Source organism: Anser anser (assembly GCF_964211835.1).
Source record: "Anser anser genome assembly, chromosome: 31".
In the NCBI taxonomy this organism is placed as follows: Eukaryota; Metazoa; Chordata; class Aves; order Anseriformes; family Anatidae; genus Anser; species Anser anser.
The window spans coordinates 1,119,667-1,145,978 of record NC_139752.1 but is presented as its reverse complement, the minus strand read 5'-3'; the positions used below and the strand labels follow the sequence as shown (position 1 = coordinate 1,145,978).

At 58.6% G+C, this 26,312-nt stretch overlaps 4 protein-coding genes across 18 annotated transcripts in view; 3 read left to right on the top strand and 1 right to left on the bottom strand.

Annotated features, from left to right (window-relative positions):
• The window catches only part of LOC310888191 (butyrophilin subfamily 1 member A1-like), a 38,851-nt gene extending 37,416 nt beyond the window's left edge, over positions 1 to 1,435 (top strand). Inside the window, exons 6-8 of one of the 2 annotated variants that reach the window (XM_083814645.1) lie at positions 8 to 28; positions 187 to 219; positions 397 to 1,425. In XM_083814645.1, coding sequence (XP_083670771.1) covers positions 8 to 28; positions 187 to 219; positions 397 to 935 — 593 coding nt within the window. In that variant the 3' untranslated portion in view covers positions 936 to 1,425. Of the gene's footprint in view, positions 1 to 7; positions 29 to 186 lie in introns of both variants that reach the window. The other variant, XM_083814644.1, reaches the window with a different exon arrangement.
• LOC310888193 (HLA class II histocompatibility antigen, DM beta chain-like) overlaps positions 1 to 26,312 on the bottom strand; it is a 51,773-nt gene that overhangs the window by 15,267 nt on the left and 10,194 nt on the right. The window contains exons 1-3 of one of the 14 annotated variants that reach the window (XM_083814656.1): positions 3,605 to 3,907; positions 2,556 to 2,840; positions 2,322 to 2,473 (exon numbers count right to left, since the gene is read on the bottom strand). The exons of 2 other annotated variants lie outside the window; for them this stretch is intronic. In XM_083814656.1, the coding sequence (XP_083670782.1) occupies positions 2,349 to 2,473; positions 2,556 to 2,840; positions 3,605 to 3,869 (675 nt within the window). In that variant the 5' untranslated portion in view covers positions 3,870 to 3,907 and the 3' untranslated portion in view covers positions 2,322 to 2,348. Of the gene's footprint in view, positions 1 to 1,650; positions 2,159 to 2,240; positions 2,277 to 2,321; positions 2,474 to 2,555; positions 2,841 to 3,604; positions 3,908 to 11,151; positions 11,525 to 15,202; positions 15,579 to 15,660; positions 15,697 to 23,163; positions 23,618 to 23,699; positions 23,739 to 26,312 lie in introns of those variants that run through there. 11 more of the 14 variants (XM_083814658.1, XM_083814659.1, XM_083814650.1 and 8 more) reach the window with 11 other exon arrangements.
• LOC310888199 (butyrophilin subfamily 1 member A1-like) lies at positions 8,753 to 11,140 on the top strand. The gene is made up of 3 exons (XM_083814671.1): positions 8,753 to 9,117; positions 9,233 to 9,253; positions 9,369 to 11,140. The coding sequence occupies exon 3, from the start codon at positions 9,731 to 9,733 to the stop codon at positions 10,298 to 10,300; it is 570 nt and encodes a 189-aa protein (XP_083670797.1). The 5' UTR covers positions 8,753 to 9,117; positions 9,233 to 9,253; positions 9,369 to 9,730; the 3' UTR covers positions 10,301 to 11,140.
• LOC310888180 (butyrophilin subfamily 3 member A2-like) lies at positions 17,945 to 22,390 on the top strand (the record flags this gene model as incomplete). Its single annotated transcript, XM_083814630.1, is given in 11 exon segments — positions 17,945 to 17,957; positions 18,576 to 18,785; positions 18,788 to 18,922; positions 19,551 to 19,832; positions 19,961 to 20,065; positions 20,391 to 20,411; positions 20,943 to 20,966; positions 21,065 to 21,085; positions 21,185 to 21,341; positions 21,642 to 21,674; positions 22,219 to 22,390. Coding segments are annotated over 11 exon segments (1,173 nt in total).

Here is a 26,312-nt window from a genome sequence, read left to right as displayed (position 1 = left end):
TTTTCAGACAAACAAGCTGCAGAGCTGGGTGAGTGCCCACGTGCTTGGGCCCCAGGGAAGCACCAAGGCGATGTGCAGGGGAGGGGGGGCAGCTGGGACAGAGCAGCCCAGGGCTGGGCCCTCACCCTGCCCACACTCACTGGGCACCACACGTGGGCTGTGACCAGCTCTCCCCTCTCATTCCAGCATGGAGAAGGTTTCTGCTGCCTCATAATAGAGGTAGGTGTGCACTGGGTTGCCCTCTGCGGTGCTTCCCCTGCCCTTGCTGGGGCATGTTCAGGAGCCAAGAGGTGCCCCATCTCCTGCCCCGTGGGGCAGCTCCTGGCCCCGAGCTGGGGAAAGCCTGCCCAGGGCTGAGCTCTGCCCCTGATGGCCTGGCTCCTTCTGTCCCTGCAGTGAAGGTGACCCTGGATCCGCACACGGCTCATCGTAAGCTTGTCCTGTCTCAGGACCAAACGAGTGTGAGACGGGAAAGGAAACAGCAGCAGGTTCCTGACACACCGGAGAGATTTGACTATTGGTGCTGTGTGCTGGGCCGTGAGGAGTTCAGAGAGGGGAGGCACTGCTGGGTGGTGGTGGTGGAGGGGGAGTGGCTAAAGTATTCTTGGTGGGCTGTGGGGGTGGCCAGGGCATCTGTGAAGAGGAAGGGATGGATCGACATGAGCCCTGAAGGAGGGATCTGGGCTGTGCAGTACGATCATGGGCAGCTCTGGTCTCTCACATCTCCTCGCACCACCTTGTCTCTGTCCCCTGTCCCCACAAGGATCTGGGTCTGTCTCGACTGTACCCAGCAGCAGGCGTCTTTTATCAACGCTGACAACGGGGTGGAGATCTTCACTTTCACAGCAGCCTCCTTCAATGGGGAGAGCATCCGCCCCTGGTTCTGGCTGAAGACACAGGGAATTCAGCTGTGCCTGAGGGACAGCACCCTGTAGACCCTGTCCCCAGCCCTGGGGGGCTCCTGCCCTTCTCCAGCCACTCCTGCATCACCTCTCCTTGGTCCTGCAGCAGCAGCACAGGAATGAGGGGCAGTGGGGCCAGGGGCTGCCCCATGTCCCTCCCTGCTGCTGGAGGAGGGCTGGGATGCTGCAAGCAGGGCCAGGCCCCTTGCAGCCCCTGGGCTCTGCCCTGCACAGGGCTCCTGTGCTGGGGCACAAGCCCTGCTGGCACCTGTGGGTCTCACCCTGCCTCTGAGCCCCAGCGGGCAGCACAGCGGCTGCAGCAGCTCTCCACGCTCCTCTCCCCTCTGCTTGCACTGCTTGCAGACACCCAGTGCAAGGGATGTGGTCACCGTGTGCTGCCAGCCATTGCAGGCCACCTTTGCCTCCTAGTTTGGGGTTGATCTTTGCTCTGTGCCTGGTGCTGAGCATGAGCAGCCTGTGGGGGCTCTTTGTTCCCTCCTCTGGAGCACGTCAAGACACAGCAGCAGCAGGACTGTGGCAAATAAAGTTTTGCACAGGAAGATGGAGTCTGGCAGTGGCATTTCCTGGGTGCTTTCTGTCCTCAGGCTTTGCTGCCTGGGAAGGTATCTTGCAGCAGACCGTCTCCTTGGTGCCTGAGCCTCCCCTGTGGCAGCTCCATGCCGTTCCCTCAGGCCCTGTCGCTGGCCCCAGAGAGCAGAGACCGGAGCCTGCCCCTCTGCTCCCCTCATCAGGAAGCTGTGGGCCACCGCGAGGCCTCCCCTGCGTCTCCTCTGCTCTGGGCTCAACAAGCCAAGCGCCTTCAGCCGCTCCTCACACCCCTTGCCCTGCAGAGCCTCAGCCATCCTCGTAGCCCTCCCTTGGAGGCTCTCGCACAGTTTCACGCCCTTCGTCTGCTGTGCTGCCCACAGCTGCACGCAGTGCTCGAGTGCTCACAGCAGGCCGAGCAGAGCGGGACGATCCCTTCCCTCGGCCGGCCAGCAGTGCCGTGCCTGAGGCACCCCAGGGCACGCTTGGCCCTTTGGGGTCCCATGCCATGTCCTCCACCCACCCTCTCCACTTGGTGGGACACCGTAGGAGCCCCGTGAGCCTCTGCCCTGTCCCCAGAATGCTGCAGAGACGCCAGCGGGGCTTGTGGAGCATCTTTATTCTCAGTACCGCGGCATCGGGTCTGAGATGGGGCCATCCAGGAGCCACAGGTGCCAGGAGGTGTCTGTCTGGTGGTCCTCAGATGCTGCCTGGGGAAGGGGGACACACACAGGGCGAGAGATGGGGTGATTCGGCTCTCACCAATGTGGACGGGGATGGGGACACCATTACCTGCTGGGTAGTTGTCTCCAGGGAGGGGAGTGTAACCTGCAGGGGGGAGAAGAGGAGTGAGCAGAGTCCTTGTTGCCCTTGACCACGTCCCCGGCTCTCCCCGGCCACTCACCCGGGGACGGGAGGCCTGGCCCTGAAGCGGTAGACGCCGGCGAGAAATAAGCCAAGTCCCACCACCATCAGCACTGTGGCCACCGCCACCATTATCGTCACCTCCGGCAGCAGTCCGGGACCTGCGGGGACACGGCCGGGTGAGTGGCGGTGAGTGGGCAAGACCGCCGGCCTCCGGGTGCCGTCCTGCGCCTCTCAACTCACTCCAGTCCTCCAGGAGAGGCTCCTGCAGGCTGACGTGCTGCACCAAGCACGTGTAGGTGTCGCCTGCCACCGGGGCCACCATCAGGGACACCTGCGTCTGGTAGGTCCAGTCGCCGTTGGGGATGGCGGAGATGGGGTTGTAGCCGTCGGGCTCCAGGATGTCCCCGTTGCGCAGCCAGATGACGGTCACCTCGGGGGGGTAGAAGCCCCAGATGTGGCAGGTGAGGCGGACGGGCACACGGGTGCTCCCCGTCTCCGCGGGGATGATGCGGACTTGGGGCTGCGCTGGAGCAGGGACGGGGATGGGGTCAGGGGTGGGCGAGCCCCTTTTCCCTGACCCGTGCAACGTCCCTACGCAATGTTCCGTGCAACGCTCCCGTGCAACGCCCTGTGCAAAGCTCCACGCAACTTCCCCATGCCGCTTCCCCATGCAACGCCCTGTGCAAGCTCTAGGCATTGTCCCATGCGATGTCACGTGCGACATCCCCATGCGATGCCCACGAGATGCCCTGTGCAATGCCCCTGTGCCACACCCTGCAAGAGGCATTGCTCCGTGCAACATCCCCATGCAATGTCCTCACGCAGTGTGCTCTGCAGCACCCCCATTCAATGTCCGGTGCAACATCTCCTTGCACCGTGCTCTAAAACACCCCTGTGCATCACCCCCATGCAACACCCCTGTGCAACAATCCCATGCAACATGCTCTGCAAAACCCCTGTGCAATGCCCCCATACAACAGCTCCATGCAACATGCTCTGCAACACCTCCGTGCAATGGCCTTTGCAACACTCATCTGCTATCCCCATACAAAGTCCCCATGGAATATGCTCTGCAACAGCCCCATGCAATGCTCCCATGCATTGCCACCATGCAACACGCTCTGCAGCACCTCAGTGCAATGCCCCCGTGCAACATCCCCATGCAATGCCCCCGTGCAACGCCCCCATGCAACATGCTCTGCAACACTCCCACACAACACCCCAGGCAATATTCTCCTGCAGCGCTTCCACACCACGGCCCCACATCAAGCCCCCCCCCGGGGGCTCACTGCCCCGCAGCGCCATCCAGTCCCAGTAGCGCAGGGCCAGGTCGCTGCAGGCCTGGCGCCGGGCCTCGACGCGCTGCACCCAGGTGCTGTCGTTGTTGAGGTGGGCGGCGAGGTGGGTGGCCTGCAGCCGCAGCAGCCCCCAGTCGCAGGCAACGAAGCGCTGAGTGTCGGAGTCGTAGCACACCAGCTGGTTCTTGTTGAAGGCCAGGGTGAAGTCGAAGCCCATCACGGAGCCTTTGGCCGCCAGCGGGCAGGAGCTGGCCATGTGTATCAGAAATGCGCCTTGCAGCAGACAGTCACCTTGGTGTTGGTCCTGGGAGTCAAAAGCCAGGAGGAACCTATGCTCCAGCTCCCCCTGCTTCTCGGTTCCCCGACTGTGCCCACAGGGGGCATCACGAGCTCTTGGAAGTCCTCCAAGCACAGGCAGCAGGTGGCCTCAGCCTCGAAGCTGTCCCTCAGGTCTTTGCAAGCCACCTCCATGCCCCAGCACACAACCTGCTGCAGTCATGTTTCACTCCCCAGCACCCAAATTCTTCATGAGATGGACATGCAGGAGCCACGGGGCCACCCCAGATTCCCCCAGCCCTCAGCAATCAATAACAAACCTGCACTCCCAGAAAACCAGTTCCACTTTATTGCACCTCGTTTTAAAGCAAGCATGGAAAAAGACAGACACTCTTGAGCCAAACTCATTGGGGTGTATTTTAAACATCGCAGCATTAAAATCAAGAGCAGACATGGTGGGGAAACTGGGGAAGGAAACGTGTCTTTGGAAGACACTGCATCTGAGAGAAGCAGGTGATCCAAGCAGACCGAACCTCAGTGAGATGGAGCCTCCGTGGCTGCAGGACTCCTTTGGCCTCTTTGAAGGTTTCAATCTGTGAAGGTGGGAAGCTAAGAAGAATCTTTGAACCCAGCTACACAATGAGGAGACACAGATGCTCTCCTCCATCTGGTTCTCAAGGCATGAGCCAAGCTGAGCCATCTCCAAACCCCAACATCCATCTCCAGCCACGTCAGGTCTCACCATCCCCAAAACCCCTCATCCTTTATCCCACTGAGAGCCCACCGAGATCCCACCATCCCCAAACCCCATACTCCTTCCTCCCAGAACATTCCCATCTCCTAAAATTCCATTGTCTTCCATTCCAGTTGAGATCCACCACCACAAACCCCATCCACCTTCATCCCAGTGGGGTCCCACCATTTCCAAAACCCCATCATCCTCCATTTCGCTGGGCTCCCACCATCCCCAAACCTCATCATCCTCCATCCCGCTGCTGTCCTACCACCCCCTAACTCAATCGTCCTCCATCCCACTGGGCTCCCACCATCCACAAAGCCATCCCGGGACTGGGGACTGACTGACCACCACTTTCCCTAAGCACTATGAGAAGCTGTGCCATGACCAACAGCTGCATGCCTGGTCCTCCTCAATTCACATAAATCATCTTCAGAGGGTTGTTTGGGAGGAACAGTAAAAGTTATGCTCGGAGTTGAAGGCACGAGCGGCAGCAAAAATCAAGGTCTAGGATGGATGGGACATGGAGGAGCTGCGATGTCATGGGGATGGAGACCCAAAGACCCCTCATCTCCGCGGTGTGGATCCTCTGGTGGATGATGAGGGTGGAGCTGGCCCGAAAGCTTTTCTCGCAGTACGAGCAGGGGTAGGGCTTCTCACCTGTGTGGATGCGCTGGTGCCTGCAGAGGGTCATGGTCTCCCAAAAGGCTTTCCCGCAGTCGGAGCAGACATGGGGCCTGGGCCCCATGTGGCTTTTCTGGCAGAGGAGGAAGGCCAAGGGAACGGTGAAGCCCATCCTGCAGTCAGGGCACAGATAGGGTTCACTGATAGGGTGTAATTCCCAGGGCCTTCTTTGTTAATCCTTCTTGGTAACTGGGGCAACGTTTGACAGCTTAAATTCCAAGACCAAAGACCCCCAAGATAGAATTTGGAGAGGTCTCGAGATAACATTATGCACCTCCACATTGTCCCAATGCTCGCTGTTTGATTCCTCCTTAGATGGGTGGAGATGAATGAGCCTAGAGAGTGGCTTTCCTTGGGGGTCTGGAGAGGCACCTGCTGGGGACAAGCCCCTCGTGCTGGGTGAAAGCCATGGGCTGAGCACCCAGCTGCAATGGGATGGTGGTGCCAGCCCTGCAGAGCTCCCCAGACACTTGTCCTCATTGCCCCACGGGCAGAGCTCTTCCCAGAGGGTTATTTCAACCAGGAAGTGGGCAAAGGTTGGGGACATTGGGTGTAGCCTTGTGCTTTCTGCAGCTCTGCTGGGTGCTGTGAGGGACCTCTCTATCTCTGTAGGGCTCCCTTGGAAAAGAACCCCTGGGGGGCTGCCTGCCCCCTGGGGGACCTCTCTCTCAGATGGGGCTCCCCTGGGACTGCGGCTGCTCCAACCGCACCGGCCATGCCAAGGGCCTGCTGACTTCCCTCGTCACTTTCCTCCTCCTCCGGCTGGGCTCAGGTAGGATCCTGTGGGGCTGCTGGGGGCGCTCCCCCCAGGGCCTGGCAGACATGCTGCTGTGGGGCAGGGGAGCGGCCGTGGGGCAGGGGGACCTGAGCCCTCAGCTCAGCCCCCAATGGGTTTCACTTTCCCTTTGGTTCTTTCACACAATATGGGCGCTGCCTCGTCTGCCCTTTCTGGCTCTTCTTCACCTGCCCGAATGCTGCAGAGAGGGCTCCCACTCCCAGCACACCTCCTTCTCCTGCACGTCCTCCCTCTTCCTCTCCTGTTTCCCCAGTGGTTTCCCATTGTACACGGGGGACCCAGCACGCACCAACTCTTGCACAGCTCACCCTTTGTCACTCACTGCCCCTAAATTTGCGATGGCAAAATCTCACCTCCTCTCTGTGCCCTTCTCCATTGCCCAGCCCAGCTCAGAGTGGTGGGACCAGGCCACCCTCTCACTGCCACCGTGGGGCAGGATGTCGTGCTGCCCTGCCACTTGTCCCCTCAACGGGATGCTCGCACCTTGGAGGTCAGGTGGATTCGGCACAGCTTATCTGAGACAGTGCACCACTACCACAATGGAGAGGACCTGTACGGGGAGCAGATGGGGGCATATGCTGGGAGGACAGAGTTGGCCAGAGATGGTCTCTCTGCTGGAAACCTGGACTTGCGAATCACGGGGCTGAGACCCTCTGATGATGGCCAGTACGTCTGCACTGTGGAAGATGCTTATAATGAAGCCATTGTGGAGCTGGAGGTGTCAGGTTAGTGGCTGGGGTGATGCTTCCAGGGGAGAGTTTACGTGTCCTTTGAATGTTTCAGCTCCTTCACAGCATGGAGCACGCCCATGGATGTGGAGGTAATATTTGGGGAGAGAGCTCCATGGATATTTTTGTCTGTTTTCCCTGGTGTCCTTGAAGACAATAATCATAATATTGTGAGGGCACTGGGTACAGGCTGCTGAGCAGCTCCTTCAGCTGTGTCAGCAATGGGACCAAACACCACACACGGAGAATCGCAGAGTCCTCTGAGCAGCCGGACGTCTGCTTTTCTTTTGCTTTCTGTGCTGGGGAAGACCTGAGACATTGTCTGGAAGCCCCGGGGCTTCTTGAACCAGGACAGCTTGGTGCCGAGACGCTGCCTGGAGGTGCTGAAGCTCAGCACCTGGGTTTTCAGTGTGATTTGGGGCCACTGCCATTGCGCAGCCCTGCTCTCTAGTTCTGGCACAAGCCAGGGTGGTTTGCGGTGAGGGTGGGTGCATGGAGCGCCCGGACCCTGAGCCCCTGGGGCCATGGCTGTGCTGGGCTGTGTCTGGCATGGGAGCAGATGGGGTCTTTGCCTTGAAATGAATGCCTCCCCAAGTCAAGCCCCAGTCGCGGGCTCTTCCCCCAGCCACAGGCGCTGACCCCCACCTCTCCCTGGGGGGCTACGAGGCCGGAGGCGTCCGGGTGCTGTGTCGATCGGCCGGCTGGTACCCGCTGCCGCAGCTGCTGTGGAGGGATGCTCGCGGGCAGCATCTGCCCTCGGTCTCCCAGACACATTCCCAGGACCAGGAGGGGCTCTTTGAAATCGAAAGTGCCGTCATCATGACCGGGAGCGTGGAGGGGCCTTTGTCCTGCGTGGTCAGGAGCAGCTGCCTCCAGCAGGAGAGGGAATTGTCCCTGCACATCGCAGGTACAAATAGCGCAGCCAGGGGGAGGTGTTCCTGGCCCCTGCACTTGTCCTGAGCTGGGAGAAGTCTGGGTCTTGCTTTTCCACCGACGGGCACATAAATGCAGCCCTTTTCCTGCTGCCTTTTCTCAGCTCCCTTTTTCCACAATGCCCAGCCCTGGAAGGTGGCTCTGGCTCTGGTCCTCGTGCTTTTGGCTGTGTCCATTGGCCTCGGTGTTTATCTCTTTCAAAAGAAAGGTAAGCTGGCAGCGCAGGGATGGAGCAGAGGGAGGTGTTCTGCAGGGACCCGCGTGGGTCTGGAGCGGGGCTGAGCCCTGGCCCAGGGAGGTGCGTAGGAGGAGGAAGGGAATGTTCTCCTGGGGATCCCAAAGGCCTTAGGATCCTCTTGGGCCTCTGCCTTGGGCAACGAAGGCAGGGGAGAAGGCAAGGGGCCTTGGGTGGGAGGCCAGGGAGCATGGCTGCAGCGTGGGGCTGGTGGGAAGGCCCAGACCCCCTGCAGATGTTCCCACCGAGCAACCAAGCTGCTGTGCTGACCTCCTGTTCCTCCGCCTTTGCTTTTCAGCGGCACAGAGCCAACAGCTGGGTGAGTCTTTGCAGTCCCTGCCCCCGGCCCCTGGGGAGGTGGTGTCCCTTTGGGAGGGACTGGGCTGGGTGGGCTGTGGGGGCTTGTGTGCTGGTGGCTCGGGGGTGCTGGAGGAGAAGCTGGAGCCTGACGGGGGAGTGGGGAGTGCTGGGGCTAGGGCTGCCCTGGGCACAGGACACGGCCGGGATGGCTGAAAGGAACGGGGATCAAGGTGGGGATGGGGAGCGAGCGGCGGGGCTGCCCCGCTCTGCACTGACGCTTCTGGGACAGGGACGTCCTCCACCCGTCCCCATTCACTTCCACTTGTGTTTTGGTGGCACGGTGCAGAGAGCTGCACAAGTGTCTGTTCTTAATGCTACAAGTCTTGCAAAATGCTGGGCCTCGGTCCTTGTTGGTCTGGTCGCTACAAGTCTGGCAGCAAGGAGGTATGGGCGCATGCATGAGGGCAAAAAAATTTGGGGTCTAGCCATGGAAGCAGCAATGGGGTGAAAGTCTCTCCACTCTCACCATTCATTCCTTTTGCTTTTCATAGCAGCAAAAAAGGACGCAAAGCTGGGTAAGTCTCCTTCCACAAAGAGAAGGCATTTGGTGTCTTCCCATAGGCATACTCTCCCCTCTGACCATACATTGCTTTTCTCTTTCTTTTTCTTTTCCAGTGAAACAAGCTGCAGAGATAGGTGAGTGTCCATCCCTGACCTGAAAGAATTTCTTTCATAGACAATGGATGAGAAGTTTTTTCCCTCTGATCATGCATTCCTTATGCTTTTCTTTTCCAGAGGAAAAAGATGCAAGACTGGGTGAGTCTCTCTTCCCCCCCACAACTGAAGGAATTTGGGGTCTTTGGTTTTTAGCAGCCATTGATGAGAAGCTGACTCCTCTCATTGATGCATTCCTTTTCTCTTTTATTTGTAGCCGAACAAGCTGCAGAGCTGGGTAAGTCTCACACTCCAAAAGGAAAAAAGATAATAATAAGAAAAAAAAAGCGTCATAGTGAGAGGTATGGGACTGTGCCCTCTGATCATGTTTTTTTTTTCTGTTTCATTTGTAGAGAAACAAGCTGCAGAGCTGGGTGAGTGTCCCAACGCTTGGGCCCCAGGGCAACACCAAGGCGATGTGCAGGGGAGGGGGGGCAGCTGGGACAGAGCAGCCCAGGGCTGGACCCTCACCCTGCCCACACTCACTGGGCACCACACGTGGGCTGTGACCAGCTCTCCCCTCTCATTCCAGCATGGAGAAGGGGTCTGCTGCCTCAAAATACAGGTAGGTGTGCACTGGGTTACCCTCTGTGGTGCTTCTCCTGCCCTTGCTGGGGCATGTTCAGGAGCCAAGAGGTGCCCCATCTCCTGCCCCGTGGGGCAGCTCCTGGCCCTGAGCTGGGGAAAGCCTGCCCAGGGCTGAGCTCTGCCCCTGATGGCCTGGCTCCTTCTGCACCTTCCTGCAGTGAAGGTGACCCTGGATCCGCACACGGCTCATCCCATGCTCGTCCTGTCTCAGGACCACATGAGTGTGAAATGGGAAAGTACATGGCAGCAGGTTCCTGACACACCGGAGAGATTTGACTGTTGGTGCTGCGTGCTGGGCCGTGAGGAGTTTAGAGAGGGGAGGCACTGCTGGGTGGTGGTGGTGGAGCGGAAGAGGGGAAAGTATTTGTGGTGGGCTGTGGGGGTGGCCAGGGCATCTGTGAAGAGGAAGAAGTGGATCGACGTGAGCCCTGAAGAAGGGATCTGGGCTGTGCAGTACAAAGAGGGGCAGCTCATGTCTCTCACATCTCCTCCCACTCACTTGTCTCTGTCCCCTGTCCCCACGAGGATCTGGGTCTGTCTCGACTGCACCCAGCAGCAGGCGTCTTTTATCAGTGCTGACAACGGGGTGGAGATCTTCACTTTCACAGCAGCCTCCTTCAATGGGGAGAGCATCCGCCCCTGGTTCCTGTTGTGGTCACAGGGAATTCAGCTGTGCCTGAGGGACTCCACCTTGTAGACCCCGTCCCCAGCCCTGGGGGGCTCCTGCCCTTCTCCAGCCACTCCTGCATCACCTCTCCTTGGTCCTGCAGCAGCAGCACAGGAATGAGGGGCAGTGGGGCCAGGGGCTGCCCCGTGTCCTTCCCTGCTGCTAGAGGAGGGCTGGGATGCTGCAAGCAGGGGCCAGGCCCCTTGCAGCCCCTGGGCTCTGCCCTGCACACGGCTCCTGTGCTGGGGCACAAGCCCTGCTGGCACCTGTGGGTCTCACCCGGCCTCTGAGTCCCCGCGGGCAGCACAGGGGCTGCAGCAGCTCTCCACGCTCCTCTCCCCTCTGCTTGCACTGCTTGCAGACTCCCAGTGCAAGGGATGTGGTCACCGTGTGCTGCCGGCCATTGCAGGCCACCTTTGCCTCCTAGTTTGGGGTTGATCTTTGCTCTGTGCCTGGTGCTGAGCATGAGCAGCCTGTGGGGGCTCTTTGTTCCCTCCTCTGGAGCACATCAAGGCGCAGCAGCAGCAGCACTGCAGCAAATAAAGTTTTGCACAAGAAGATGGAGTCTGGCAGTGGCATTTCCTGGGTGCTTTCTGTCCTCAGGCTTTGCTGCCTGGGAAGGTGTCTTGCAGCAGACCGTCTCCTCAGTGCCTGAGCCTCCCCTGTGGCAGCTCCGTGCCATTCCCTCGGGCCCTGTCGCTGGCCCCAGAGAGCAGAGACCGGTGCCTGCCCCTCTGCTCCCCTCATCAGGAAGCTGTGGGCCACCGCGAGGCCTCCCCTGCGTCTCCTCTGCTCTGGGCTCAACAAGCCAAGCGCCTTCAGCCACTCCTCACACCCCTTGCCCTGCAGAGCCTTTGCTGTCCTCGTGGCCCTCCCTTGGAGGCTCTCACACAGTTTCATGCCCTTTGTCTGCTGTGCTGCCCACAGCTGCACGCAGTGCTCGAGTGCTCACAGCAGGCCGAGCAGAGAGGGACGATCCCTTCCCTCGGCCGGCCAGCAGTGCCGTGCCTGAGGTACCCCAGGGCACGCTTGGCCCTTTGGGGTCCCATGCCATGTCCCCCACCCACCCGCTCCACTTGGTGGGACACCGTAGGAGCCCCGTGAGCCTCTGCCCTATCCCCAGAATGCTGCAGAGACGCCAGCGGGGCTTGTGGAGCATCTTTATTCTCAGTACCGCAGCATCGGGTCTGAGATGGGGCCATCCGGGAGCCAGCGGTGCCAGGAGGTGTCCGTCTGGGGGTCCTCAGATGCTGCCTGGGGAAGGGGGACAGACAGGGCGAGAGATGGGGTGATTCGGCTCTCGCCAATGGGGATGGGGACACCGTTACCTTTAGGGTAGTTTTCTCCAGGGAGGGGAGTGTAACCTGCAGGGGGGAGAAGAGGAGTGAGCAGAGTCCTCGTCGCCCTTGACCACGTCCCCGGCTCTCACCATCCACTCACTGGGGACGGGAGGCCTGGCCCTGAAGTCGTAGACGCCGGCGAGAAATAAGCCAAGTCCCACCACCATCAGCACTGTGGCCACCGCCACCATTATCGTCACCTCCGGCAGCAGTCCGGGACCTGCGGGGACACGGCCGGGTGAGTGGCGGTGAGTGGGCAAGACCGCCGGCCTCCGGGTGCCGTCCTGCGCCTCTCCACTCACTCCAGTCCTCCAGGAGAGGCTCCTGCAGGCTGACGTGCTGCACCGAGCACGTGTAGGTGTCGCCTGCCACTGGGGCCACCATCAGGGACACCTGCGTCTGGTAGGTCCAGTCGCCGTTGGGGATGGCAGAGATGGGGTTGTAGCCGTCGGGCTCCAGGATGTCCCCGTTGCGCAGCCAGATGACGGTCACCTCGGGGGGGTAGAAGCCCCAGATGTGGCAGGTGAGGCGGACGGGCACACGGGCGCTCCCCGTCTCCGCGGGGATGATGCGGACTTGGGGCTGCGCTGGAGCAGGGACGGGGATGGGATCAGGGGTGGGCGAGCCCCTTTTCCCTGCCCCGTGCAACGTCCTCACGCAATGTTCCGTGCAACGCTCCCCTGCAACGCCCTGTGCAAAGCTCCACGCAACTTCCCCATGCTGCTTCCCCATGCAACGCCCTGTGCAAGCTCTAGGCATTGTCCCATGCGATGTCACGTGCGACATCCCCATGCGATGCCCACGAGATGCCCTGTGCAACGCCCCTGTGCCACACCCTGCAAGAGGCATTGCTCCGTGCAACATCCCTACGCAAAGTGCAATGCAGTGCGCTGTGCAGTGCTCTGTGCAACATCCCCCTGCAACGTCCCCATGCAGTGTGCTCTGCACCACCCCCATGCAATGCCTGGTGCAACATCTCCTTGCAACATGCCCTACAACACCCCTGTTCAACAATCCCATGCAACACCCCTGTGCAACAATCCCATGCAACATACTCTGCAAAACCCCTGTGCAATGCCCCCACGCAATGCCACCATGCAACAGCTCCATGCAACATGCTCTGCAATACGTCCATGCAATGCCCTTTGCAACACTCCTCTGCTATCCTCCATGCAACGCCCCCATGCAATATGCTCTGCAACAGCCCCGTGCAATGCCCCCATGCAACATGCTCTGCAACACTCCCACGCAACACCCCAGGCAATATTCTCCTACAGCGTTTCCACACCACGGCCCCACGCCAAGCCCCCCCCGGGGGCTCACTGCGCCGCAGCGCCGTCCAGTCCCAGTAGCGCAGGGCCAGGTCGCTGTAGGCCTGGTGCCGGGCCTCAGTGGTTGGAAACTGTCTTGGGCAGAGTGACCACGAAATGGTAGAGTTCTCTATTCTTGGTGAGGCCAGGAAGGGGACCAGTAAAACTGCTGTATTGGACTTCCGGAGGGCTGACTTTGAGCTGCTCAGGACACTGGTTGGCCGAGTCCCTTGGGAGGCGGTTCTGAAGGGCAGAGGAGTCCAGGAAGGCTGGGCGCTCCTCAAGAAGGAAATCGTGATGGCACAGGAGCGGTCCGTCCCCACGTGTCCAAAGATGAGCCGGCGTGGAAGAAGACCGGCCTGGCTCAACAGAGAGTTGCGGCTTGTGCTTAGCAGAAAAAAGAGGGTTTATAATCTTTGGAAAAAAGGGCGGGCCACTGAGGAGGACTACAAGGATGTAGCGAGGCTGTGCAGGGAGAAAATTAGAAAGGCCAAAGCTCATCTGGAGCTCAACCTGGCTACTGCCGTTAAAGACAACAAAAAATCCTTTTACAAATACATCAGCGCGAAACGGAGGACTAAGGAGAATCTCCATCCTTTACTGGATGCGAGGGGAAACCTAGTTACTAAGGATGAGGAAAAGGCTGAGGTGCTTAATGCCGCCTTTGCCTCAGTCTTTAGCGGCAATACCGGTTCCAGGGTCCCATAGAGCTGAGTATCCCCAAAGCATCCACAAAGTCCCATAGAGCAGAGCCCCTCCAATGCCCCCCACAGGATCCCATACAGCAGAGCCCTCTCCAAACCATCCCCAGGGTCCCACAGAGTAGAGCCCCCCCCAGACCTCCCCCATGGTCCCCAAGGGCAAAGCCGCTTACAAACAACCCCACAGTCCCATACAGCAGACCTCCTCTGAACACCCCCACCCCCCCGAGTTCCACAGTGCAGAACCCCCCCAAACTATCCATAGGGCGCCATGATGCTGAGCCCCCCCCCCCCAAAACATCCCCATGGCCCCAATAGAGCAGAGCCCCCCCAAACTGACCGCAGGGTCTCATGATGCTGAGCCTCCCCAGCCCGTCCCCGGGGGTCCTATAGAGCAGAGCCCCCCAAAACTTATCCCTAGGGTCCCATGAGGCTGAGCACCCCCAAACACCCCCACAGCCCCATAAAGCAAAGCCCCCCCCCCAACTCTCCACAGGGCCCTACAGAGCAGAGTCCCCCCAAACCCCCCCCAGGGCACCATAGAGCAGAGCCCCCCCAAACATTCGCCGTGGTCCCCAAGGGCAAAGCCCCCCCCCGCAGCAGACCCCAGTACAAGGGATGTGGTCACTGTGTGCTGCCGGCCATTGCAGGCCACCTTTGCCTCCTAGTTTGGGGTTGATCTGTGCTCTGTGCCTGGTGATGAGCATGAGCAGCCTGTGGGGGCTCTTTGTTCCTTCCTTTGGGGCACATCCATGCAACACAAAGCAGCAGCAGGACTGTGGCAAATAAAGATTTGTACATGAAGATGGAGTCTGGCAGTGGCATTTCCTGGGTGCTTTCTGTCCTGAGGCTTTGCTGCCTGGGAAGGTGTCTTGCAGCAGACCGTCTCCTTGGTGTTCATCCTGGGAGTCGGAGCCAGGAGAAACCTAAACTCCAGCTGCCCCCGATTCCCCAGCTGACACCCACTTGTCCCAGCTGGGTCATTGCCCTGCCCTGGGGGCACCCAAAGAGCTTCCAGCCTCCCATTACACAGGCTCTGCAGAGGCTGTGCCCACACGGGTGCATCTCCGGCTCTTGGAAGTCCTCCAAGCAGAGGGAGCAGGTCTCCTCAGCCTTCAGCCCAAGATCACAGAATGACAGAATAGCCTGAGTTGGTAGGGACCCAATGGGACCATCGAGTCCATCTCCAGGCTCCACAAAGGACCACCCAAAAATCAGACCCTTTCCCTAAGAGCCTTCTCCAAACACTCCTTGAGCTGCAGCAGGCTCAGGGCCGTGGCTACATCCCTCGGGAGCCTGTTGCAGTGCCCGACCACCCTCTCGGGGAATAAACCACTTCCAAACAGCCGGCCTGAGTGTCTCCGGTGGCAGCTCCATGTCGTTCCCTCGGGCTCTGTCGCTGGCCCCAGAGAGCAGAGACCGGTGCCTGCCCCTCCGCTCCCCTCATCAGGAACCTGTGGGCCACTGTGAGGCCTCCCAGGTGTCTCCTCTGCTCTGGGCTCAACAAGCCAAGCGCCTTCAGCAGCTCCTCACACCCCTTGCCCTGCAGAGCCTTCGCCATCCTCGTAGCCCTCCCTTGGAGGCTCTCGCACAGTTTCATGCCCTTCGTCTGCTGTGGTGCCCACAGCTGCACGCAGTGCTCGAGGCGAGGCCGCAGCAGGCCGAGCAGAGCGGGACGATCCCTTCCCTCGGCCGGCCAGCAGTGCTGTGCCTGAGGCACCCCAGGGCACCCTTGGCCCTTTGGGGTGCCATGCCATGTCCCCCACCCACCCTCTCCTCTTGGTGGGACACCGTAGGAGCCCCATGAGCCTCTGCCCTGTCCCCAGAATGCTGCAGAGACGCCAGCGGGGCTTGTGGAGCATCTTTATTCTCAGCACCGCAGCATCGGGTCTGAGATGGGGCCATCCGGGAGCCAGCAGTGCCAGAAGATGTCCGTCTGGGGGTCCTCAGATGCTGCCTGGGGAAGGGGGACACACACAGAGCGAGAGATGGGGTGATTTGGCCCTCACCAATGGGGACGGGGATGGGGACACCGTTACCTGCGGGGTAGTTGTCTCCAGGGAGGGGAGTGTAACCTGCTGCGGGGAGAAGGAGAGTGAGCAGAATCCTTGTCACCCTTGACCATGTCCCCCAAGAAGCATTTGGACTGTGTTCTTATTCATATGGTCTGAATTTTTGGGTAGACCTGTGTGGTGCCAGCAGTTGGACTCATTGATCCTTGTGGGTCCCTTCCAACTCGGGATATTCTATGATTCTATGACCCCACGTTGGAGCAGGGGAAGAGAGTGACCGTGAAGGAGCAGCAGAGACAAAGTGCTATAGACTGACTGCAAACCCCATTGTCCCGTTCCCCTGCGCCGCTTGGGGAGAGGAGGTGGAAGAGGGTGGGGGTGGATGAGGGGAAGGTACCTCTGATTTGTTTTCTTTGTTTCTCACTTTTCTGGCTTGTTAGTAATAGCTAGTAAATTCCTTTAATCTCCCTATGGTTAGTCAGTTTGCCCATGATGATAATTATTGTGTGATCTCCTGGTCCTTATTTCAAACCTTGAGAACTTTTCATTGCATTTTCTCCCCTTTTCCCTTTGAGGAGGGGGAGTGAGAGAGAGGTTGTAGTGAAGCTCAGCTGCCCACCTCAGTAAAACCACCACACATGATGACAGCGGCCAGTTCTCTTAGTACTCTGGGATGAATCCCATCAGGCCCTATAGTCTTGTATGCATCCATCTGGAGCAGCAAATCCCACACAAATTCAGGGTTTGTTGGGAGTTTATCATTCCTGCAGTCACTGTCCTCCAGCTCAGGGCACCTGGGGTCCCACAGCCCAGCATCAGTGTTGAAGACAAAGGCAAAGAAAGCATTAAAGAGTTCTGTGAAGTTGATGACCCTGTTTGAGCATCCCCATCCAGTAGCAGACCTATGATTTCTCTCGTACTAATTTTGCTGTTAAGATAGTTTAAAAAAAATCCATTTTATTGCCCCTCATGTCCAGCCTCAACTCAAATTGAGCTTCGGCCATACGAATTTTCTCCCTACAAAGGCAAGTAGTACCTCTGTAGCCCTTCCCTGTTGCCTGACCTCACTTCCAGCAAACAGAAACTTTCCTCATCCACCTAAGCTCTAGAAGAAGGTCCCTGCCCATCTGAGCCAACCTTCTGCCACAGCTGCTTTACTGGAGCAGTGACCGAGGCTGGCTCTTTTCCTTCAGGACCCTGGGCTAAGGGTGGCAGCTCCAGGCTTGGCACCCAGCTGTGCCCCATTCCCTGCAGTCTCTGATCCTGCTCAGCTCTTCACTGCCATCTCTCTACATTGTCCCATTGCTCACTGTTTGATTCCTCCTTAGATGGGTGGGGATGAACGAGCTCAGACACTGGCTTTCCCTGGAGGTCTGGAGAGGCCCCTGCTGGGGACAAGCCCCTCGTGCTTGCTGAAGGCCCTGGACTGGGCACCCAGCTGCCATGGGATGGCGGTGCCAGCCCTGCAGAGCTCCCCAGACATTGCCCCAGGGGCAGAGCTCCTCCCAGAGGGTTATTGCAGCCAGGAAGTGGGCAAAGGTTGGGGAAGTTGGGCATAGCCTTGTGCTTTCTGCAGCTCTGCTGGGTCCTGTGAGGGACCTCTCTCTCAGTGGGGCTCCCTTGGAGAAGAACCCCTAGGGTCTGCCTGCCCCCTGGGGGACGTCTCTCTCAGATGGGGATCCCCTGGGACTGCGGCCGCCCCAGCCTCACCGGCCATGCCAGGGGCCTCCTGACTTCCCTCGTCACTCTGCTCCTCCTCCAGCTGGGCTCAGGTAAGATCCTGCAGAGCTGCTGGGGGCTCTCCCCCCTGGGCCTGGAAGATGTGCTGTCGTGGGGCAGGGGGGACCTGAGCCCACAGCTCAGCCCCAGATGGTTTTCGCTTTCCCTTTGGTTCTTTCATGCAGTACGGGAGCTGCCTTGGCGGCCCTTTCTGGCTCTTCTTCACCTGCCCAAATGCTGCAGAGAGGGCTCCCACTCCCAGCACACCTCCTTCTCCTGCACGTCCTGCCTCTCCTGTTTCCGCAGTGGGTTCCCATGGGACACGGGGGATGCAGCACGCAGCAAGTCACACACAGCTCACCCATTGTCAATCACTCCCCCTAAATTTACAATGACAAAATCTCACCACCTCTCTGTGCCCTTCTCCATTACCCAGCCCAGCTCAGAGTGGTGGGACCAGGCCATTCGGTCACTGCCATTGTGGGGCAGGATGTCGTGCTGCCCTGCCACTTGTCCCCTCAACGGGATGCTCGCACCTTGGATATCAGGTGGATCCGGAATGAGTTCTCTGAGACAGTGCACCACTACCGCAATGGAGAGGACCTGTACGGGGAGCAGATGGGGGCATATGCTGGGAGGACAGAGTTGGCTGCAGAGAGGGCTCCCACTCCCAGCACACCTCCTTCTCCTGCACGTCCTCCCTCTCCCTCTCCCATTTCCCCAGTGGTTTCCCATGGGACACGGGGGATGCAGGATGCACCAACTCACACGCAGCTTGCGCTTTGTCACTCACTGGAACCCAGCTACACAATGAGGAGACACAGATGCTCTCCTCCATCTGGTTCTCAAGGCATGAGCCAAGCTGAGCCGTCTCCAAACCCCAACATCCATCTCCATCCACGTCAGGTCTCACCATCTCCCAAACCCCTCATCCTTTATTCCACTGAGATCCCATCGATATCCCACCATCCCCAAACCCCATGCTCCTTCCTCCGAAAAGAGTCCCATCTCCCAGAATTCCATTGTCTTCCATTCCAGTGGAAATCCACCACCACAAACCCCATCCAAGTTCATCCCAGTGGGGTCCCACCATCCCCAAACCTCATCATCCTCCATCCCAGTACTGTCCAACTCATGTACAGCTCGCCCTTTGTCACTCACTGCCCCTAAATTTACGATGGCAAAAATCTCACAGCCTCTATGTGCCCTTCTCCATTGACCAGCCCAGATCAGAGTGGTGGGACCAGGCCACCCTCTCACTGCCACCGTGGGGCAGGATGTCGTGCTGCCCTGCCACTTGTCCCCTCGCCGCGATGCTCGCACCTTGGAAGTCAGGTGGATTCGGCACAGCTTATCTGAGACAGTGCACTACTACCACAATGGAGAGGACCTGTACGGGGAGCAGATGGGAGCATATGTCGGGAGGACAGAGTTGGTAGAGATGGTCTCTCTGCTGGAAGCCTGGACTTGCGAATCACAGGGCTGAGACCCTCTGATGATGGCCAGTACGTCTGCACTGTGGAAGATGCTGATGCTTATAACGAAGCCATTGTGGAGCTGGAGGTGTCAGGTTAGTGGCTGGGGTGATGCTTCCAGGGCAGAGTTTACGTGTCCTTTGAATGTTTCAGCTCTTTCACAGCATGGAGCATGCCCATGGATGTGGAGGTAATATTTAGGGAGAGAGCTGCATGGATATTTTTGTCAGTTTTCCCTGTTGTCCTTGAAGGCAATAATCATAATATTGTGAGGGCACTGGGTACAGGCTGCTGAGCAGCTCCTTCAGCTGTGTCAGCAATGGGACCAAACACCACACAGGGAGAACCAAAGAGTCTTCCGAGCAGCAGGACGTCTGCTTTACTTTTGCTTTGTGTGCTGGGGGAGATCTGAGACGTTGTCTGGAAGTCCCGGGGCTTCTTGAACCAGAACAACTTGGTGCAGAGATGCTGCCTGGAGGTGCTGTAGCTCAGCACCTGGGTTTTCTTGGCAATTTGGGGCCACTGGCATTGTGCAGCCCTTCTGTCTGGGTCCGGAACCAGTCGGGGTATTTTGGGGTGAGGGTGGGTGTGTGGAGCGCCCGGTCCCTGAACCTCTGGGGCCATGACTGTCCTGTGCTGTGTCTGACATGGGAGCAGATGGGGTCTTTGCCTTGGAACTGAATCCCTCCCCAAGTCAAGACCCAGCTCCGGCCCTTCCCCCAGCCACAGGCACTGACCCCCACCTCTCCCTGGGGGGCTACGAGGCCGGAGGCGTCCGGGTGCTGTGTCGATCGGCCGGTTGGTACCCGCTGCCGCAGCTGCTGTGGAGGAATGCTCGCGGACAGCACCTGCCCTCGGTCTCCCAGACACATTCCCAGGACCAGGAGGGGCTCTTTGAAATCGAAGGCGCCATCATCGTGACCGGGAGTGTGGAGGGGCCCTTGTCCTGCGTGGTCAGGAGCAGCCGCCTCCAGCAGGAGCGGGAATCGTCCCTGCACATCGCAGGTACAAATAGCACAGCCAGGGGGAGGTGTTCCTGGCCCCTGCACTTGTCCTGAGCTGGGAGAAGTCTGGGTCTTGCTTTTCCATCCATGGGCATGTAACACAGCCCTTTTCCTGGTGCCTTTTCTCAGCTCCCTTCTTCCACAATGCCCAGCCCTGGATGGTGGCTCTGCCTCTGGTCCTCGTGCTTTTGGCTGTGTCCATTGGCCTCAGTGTTTATCTCTTTCAAAAGAAAGGTAAGCTGGCAGCACAGGGATGGAGCGGAGGGAGGTGTTCTGCAGGGACCCGCGTGGGTCTGGAGCGGGGCTGAGCCCTGGCCCAGGGAGGTGCATAGGAAGAGGAAGGGAATGTTCTCCTGGGGATCCCAAAGGCCTTAGGATTCTCTTGGGCCTCTGCCTTGGGCAACGAAGGCAGGGGAGAAGGCAAGGGGCCTTGGGTGGGAGGCCAGGGAGCATGGCTGCAGTGTGGGGCTGGTGGGAAGGCCCAGACCCCCTGCAGATGTTCCCACCGAGCAACCAAGCTGCTCTGCTGACCTCCTGTTCCTCCACCTTTGCTTTTCAGTGGCACAGAGCCGAGAGCTGGGTGAGTCCTTGCAGTCCCTGCCCCCAGCCCCTGGGGAAGTGGTGTCCCTGTGGGAGGGACTGGGCTGGGTGGGCTGTGGGGGCTTGTGTGCTGGTGGCTCGGGGGTGCTGGAGGAGCAGCTGGAGCTTGATGGGGGAGTGGGGAGTGCTGGGGCTGGGGCTGCCCTGGGCACGGACACGGCCGGGATGGCTGAAAGGAACGGGGATCAAGGTGGGGATGGGGAGCGAGCTGCGGGGCTGCCCCGCTCTGCACTGATGCTTCCAGGACAGGGATATCCTCCACCCGTCCCCATTCACTCCCACTTGTATTTTGGTGGCATGGTGCAGAGAACTGCACAAGTGTCTGTTCTTAAGGCTACAAGTCCTGCAAAATGCTGGGCCTCAGTCCTTGTTAGTGTGGTCGCTACAGGTCTGGCAACAAGGTGGTCTGTATCCATGCACGAGAGTAAAAAAATTTGGGGTCTAGCCATGGAAGCAGCAATGGGGTGAAAGTCTCTCCACTCTCACCATTCATTCCTTTTGCTTTTCATAGCAGCAAAAAAGGATGCAAAGCTGGGTAAGTCTCCTTCCACAAAGAGAAGGCATTTGGTGTCTTCCCACCGGCATACTGTCCCCTCTGACCATACATTGCTTCTCTTTCTTTTTCCTTTCCAGTGAAACAAGCTGCAGAGATAGGTGAGTGGCCATCCCTGACCTGAAAGACTTTGCTGCATAGACAAAGGATGAGAATTTTTTTCCCTCTGATCATGCATTCCTTATGCTTTTCTTTTCCAGAGGAAAAAGATGCAAGACTGGGTGAGTCTCTCTTCCCCCCCACAACTGAAGGAATTTGGGGTCTTTGGTTTGTAGCAGCCATTGATGAGAAGCTGACTCCTCTCATTGATGCATTCCTTTTCTCTTTTGTTTGTAGCCGAACAAGCTGCAGAGTTGGGTAAGTCTCACTCTCCAAACGCAAAAATAATAATAATAATAATAAAAAAGCATCATAGTGAGAGGTATGGGATAAGAAACTGTGCCCGCTGTTCATGTTTGTTTTTCTCTTTCATTTGTAGAGAAACAAGCTGCAGAGCTGGGTGAGTGTCCCAATGTTTGGACCCCAGGGAAATACCAAGGCAATGTGCAGGGGAGGGTGGGCAGCTGGGACAGAGCAGCCCGGGGCTGGACCCTCACCCTGCCCACACCCACTGGGCACCAGCCATGGGCTGTGACCAGCTCTCCCGTCTCATTCCAGCATGGAGAAGGTTTCTGCTGCCTCAAAATCCAGGTAGGTGTGCTTTGGGTTGCCCTCTGCAGTGCTTCCCCTGCCCTTGCTGGGGCATGTTCAGGAGCCAAGAGGTGCCCCATCTCCTGCCCTGTGGGGCAGCTCCTGGCCCCGAGCTGGGGAAAGCCTGCCTGGGGCTGAGCTCTGCCCCTGATGGCTTGGCTCCTTCTGTCCCTGCAGTGAAGGTGACCCTGGATGCAGACACAGCTCATCCACTGCTTACCCTGTCTCAGGACAACAGCAGTGTGAGATGGGAAACTAAATGGCAGCAGGTGCCCTACAGCCCAGAGAGATTTGACCGTTGGTGCTGTGTGCTGGGCCGTGAGGAGTTCAGAGAGGGGAGGCACTGCTGGGTGGTGGAGGTGGAGGGGGAGAGGGGAAAGAGTTCACGGTGGGCTGTGGGGGTGGCCAGGGCATCTGTGAAGAGGAAGGGATGGATCGACATGAGCCCTGAAGGAGGGATCTGGGCTGTGCAGTACGATCATGGGCAGCTCTGGTCTCTCACATCTCCTCCCACCCCCTTGTCCCTGTCCCCTGTCCCCACAAGGATCTGGGTCTGTCTCGACTGTACCCAGCAGCAGGTGTCTTTTATCAGTGCTGACAACGGGGTGGAGATCTTCACTTTCACAGCAGCCTCCTTCAATGGGGAGAGCATCCGCCCCTGGTTCCTGTTGGGGACACAGGGAATTCAGCTGTGCCTGAGGGACTCCACCTTGTAGACCCTGTCCCCAGCCCTGGGGGGCTCCTGCCTTTCTCCAGCCACTCCTGCATCACCTCTCCTTGGTCCTGCAGCAGCAGCACAGGAATGAGGGGCAGTGGGGCCAGGGGCTGCCCCGTGTCCCTCCCTGCTGCTGGAGGAGGGCTGGGATGCTGCAAGCAGGGGCCAGGCCCCTTGCAGCCCCTGGGCTCTGCCCTGCACACGGCTCCTGTGCTGGGGCACAAGCCCTGCTGGCACCTGTGGGTCTCACCCGGCCTCTGAGCCCCAGTGGGCAGCACAGGGGCTGCAGCAGCTCTCCACGCTCCTCTCCCCTCTGCTTGCACTGCTTGCAGACTCCCAGTGCAAGGGATGTGGTCACCGTGTGCTGCCGGCCATTGCAGGCCACATTTGCCTCCTAGTTTGGGGCTGATCTTTGCTCTGTGCCTGGTGATGAGCATGAGCAGCCTGTGGGGGTTCTTTGTTCCCTCCTCTGGAGCACATCAAGGCACAGCAGCAGCAGGACTGTGGCAAATAAAGTTTTGCACAGGAAGATGGAGTCTGGCAGTGGCATTTCCTGGGTGCTTTCTGTCCTCAGGCTTTGCTGCCTGGGAAGGTGTCTTGCAGCAGAGCATCTCCTCAGTGCCTCAGCCTCCCCTGTGGCAGCTCCATGCTGTTCCCTCGGGCCCTGTCTCTGGCCCCAGAGAGCACAGACCGGTGCCTGCCCCTCCGCTCCCCTCATCAGGAAGCTGTGGGCCGTCGCGAGGCCTCCCCTGGGTCTCCTCTGCTCTGGGCTCAACAAGCCAAGCGCCTTCAGCCACTCCTCACACCCCTTGCCCTGCAGAGCCTTCGCCATCCTCGTGGCCCTCCCTTGGAGGCTCTCGCACAGTTTCTCACCCTTCGTCTGCTGTGCTGCCCACAGCTGCACGCAGTGCTCGAGGCGAGGCCGCAGCAGGCCGAGCAGAGCGGGACGATCCCTTCCCTCGGCCGGCCAGCAGTGCCGTGCCTGAGGCACCCCAGGGCACCCTTGGCCCTTTGGGGTCCCATGCCATGTCCCCGACCCACCCTCTCCTCTTGGTGGGACACCGTAGGAGCCCCATGAGCCTCTGCCCTGTCTCCAGAATGCTGCAGAGACGCCAGCAGGGCTTGTGGAGCACCTTTATTCTCAGCACCGCGGCATCGGGTCTGAGATGGGGCCATCCGGGAGCCAGCGGTGCCAGGAGGTGTCTGTCTGGGGGTCCTCAGATGCTGCCTGGGGAAGGGGGACACACACAGAGCGAGAGATGGGGTGATTCGGCTCTCGCCAATGGGGACGGGGTTGGGGACACCGTTACCTGCGGGGTAGTTGTCTCCAGGGAGGGGAGTGTAACCCGCTGGGGGGAGAAGAGGAGTGAGCAGAATCCTTGTCACCCTTGACCATGTCCCCCAAGAAGCATTTGGACTGTGTTCTTATTCATATGGTCTGAATTTTTGGGTAGACCTGTGTGGTGTCAGCCATTGGACTCATTGATCCTTGTGTGCCCCTTCCAACTCAGGATATTCTATGATTCTATGACCCCACATTGGAGCAGGGGAAGAGAGTGACCGTGAAGGAGCAGCAGAGACAAAGTGCTATAGACTGACTGCAAACCCCATTGTCCCGTTCCCCTGCGCCGCTTGGGGAGAGGAGGTGGAAGAGGGTGGGGGTGGATGAGGGGAAGGTACCTCTGATTTGTTTTCTTTGTTTCTCACTTTTCTGGCTTGTTAGTAATAGCTAGTAAATTCCTTTAATCTCCCTATGGTTAGTCAGTTTGCCCATGATGATAATTATTGTGTGATCTCCTGGTCCTTATTTCAATCCTTGAACCCTTTTCATTGCATTTTCTCCCCTTTTCCCTTTGAGGAGGGGGAGTGAGAGAGCGGTTGTAGTGAAGCTCAGCTGCCCACCTGAGTAAAACCACCACACACGATGACAGCAGCCAGTTCTCTTAGTACTCTGAGATGAATCCCATCAAGTCCTATAGTCTTGTATGCATCCATCTGGAGCAGCAAATCCCACACAAATTCAGGGTTTGTTGGGAGTTCATCATTCCTGCAGTCACTGTCCTCCAGCTCAGGGCACCTGGGGTCCCACAGCCCAGCATCAGTGTTGAAGACAGAGGCAAAGAAAGCATTAAACAGTTCTGTGAAGTTAAGATAGTTTAAAAAAAATCCATTTTATTGCCCCTCATGTCCAGCCTCAACTCAAATTGAGCTTTGGCCATACGAATTTTCTCCCTACAAAAGCAAACTGTACCTCTGTAGTCCTTCCACATTGTCTGACCTCACTTCCAGCAAACAGAAACTTTCCTCATCCACCTAAGCTCTAGAAGAAGGTCCCTGCCCATCTGAGCCAACTTTCTGCCACAGCTGCTTTACTGGAGTTCGGACCGAGGCTGGCACTTTGCCTTCAGCACCCTGGTCAAAGGGTGGCAGCTCCAGGCTCAGCACCCAGCTGTGCCCCATTCCCTGCAGCCTCCGATCCCGCTAAGCTCTTCACTGTCATCTCTCCACATTGTCCCATTGCTCACTGTTTGATTCCTCCTTAGATGGGTGGAGATGAACGAGCTCAGACACTGGCTTTCCCTCGAGGTCTGGAGAGGCCCCTGCTGGGGACAAGCCCCTCGCGCTTGCTGAAGGCAGAGGACTGGGCACCCTGCTATGATGGGGTGGCGGTGCCAGCCCTGCAGAGCTCCCCAGACATTGCACCAGTGCCAGAGCTCCTCCAAGAGACTTACTGCAGCCAGGAAGTGGGCAAAGGTTGGGGAAGTTGGGAATAGCCTTGTGCTTTCTGCAGCTCTGCTGGGTCCTGTGAGGGACATCTATCTTGGTGGGGCCCCCTTGGAGAAGAACCCCTGGGGGGCTGCCTGCCCCCTGGGGGACCTCTCTCTCAGATGGGGCTCCCCTGGGGGCTGCCAACAACCCAACCTCACCAGCCATGCCAGGGGCCTCCTGACTTCCCTCGTCACTCTGCTCCTCCTCCAGATGGGCTCAGGTAAGATCCTGCAGAGCTGCTGGGGGCTCTCCCCCCTGGGCCTGGAAGATGTGCTGCCGTGGGGCAGGGGGGACCTGAGCCCACAGCTCAGCCCCAGCTGGGTTTCGCTTTCCCTTTGGTTCTTTCATGCAGTACGGGAGCTGCCTTGGCGGCCCTTTCTGGCTCTTCTTCACCTGCCTGAATGCTGCAGAGAGGGCTCCCACTCCCAGCACACCTCCTTCTCCTGCACGTCCTCCCTCTCCCTCTCCTGTTTCCCCGGTGGTTTCCCATGGGACACGGGGGACAGAGCACGCACCAACTCACGCAAAGCTCACCCTTTGTCACTCACTGCCCCTAAATTTATGCCTGGCTATCGGCTCTTCAGGAGGGACAGGCAGCACAGAAGGGGTGGTGGCGTGGCTCTCTACATTAGAGAATCTTTCGATGTTGTGGAACTCCAGGCTGGGAATGATAAGGTTGAATCCCTGTGGGTTAGGATCCGCGGGAAGGCCGGCAAGGCTAGCATCCTGGTGGGGGTCTGTTATAGACCGCCGAACCAGGATGAGGAGACGGATGAGGAGTTTTATAGGCAACTGACAGAAGTTGCAAAATCGTCGGCGCTTGTCCTCGTGGGGGACTTCAACTTCCCGGACATATCCTGGAAACACAACACGGCACAGAGAAAGCAGTCTAGGAGGTTTCTGGAGAGCGTGGGAGATAGCTTCCTGACGCAGCTGGTCAGCGAACCTACCAGGGGTGGTGCCCCGCTAGACCTTCTCTTCACAAACAGAGAAGGACTGGTGGGAGATGTGGTGGTCGGAAGCTGTCTGGGGCAGAGTGACCACGAAATGGTAGAGTTCTCTATTCTTGGCGAGGCCAGGAAGGGGACCAGTAAAACTGCTGTCTTGGACTTCCGGAGGGCTGACTTTGAGCTGCTCAGGACGCTGGTTGGCCG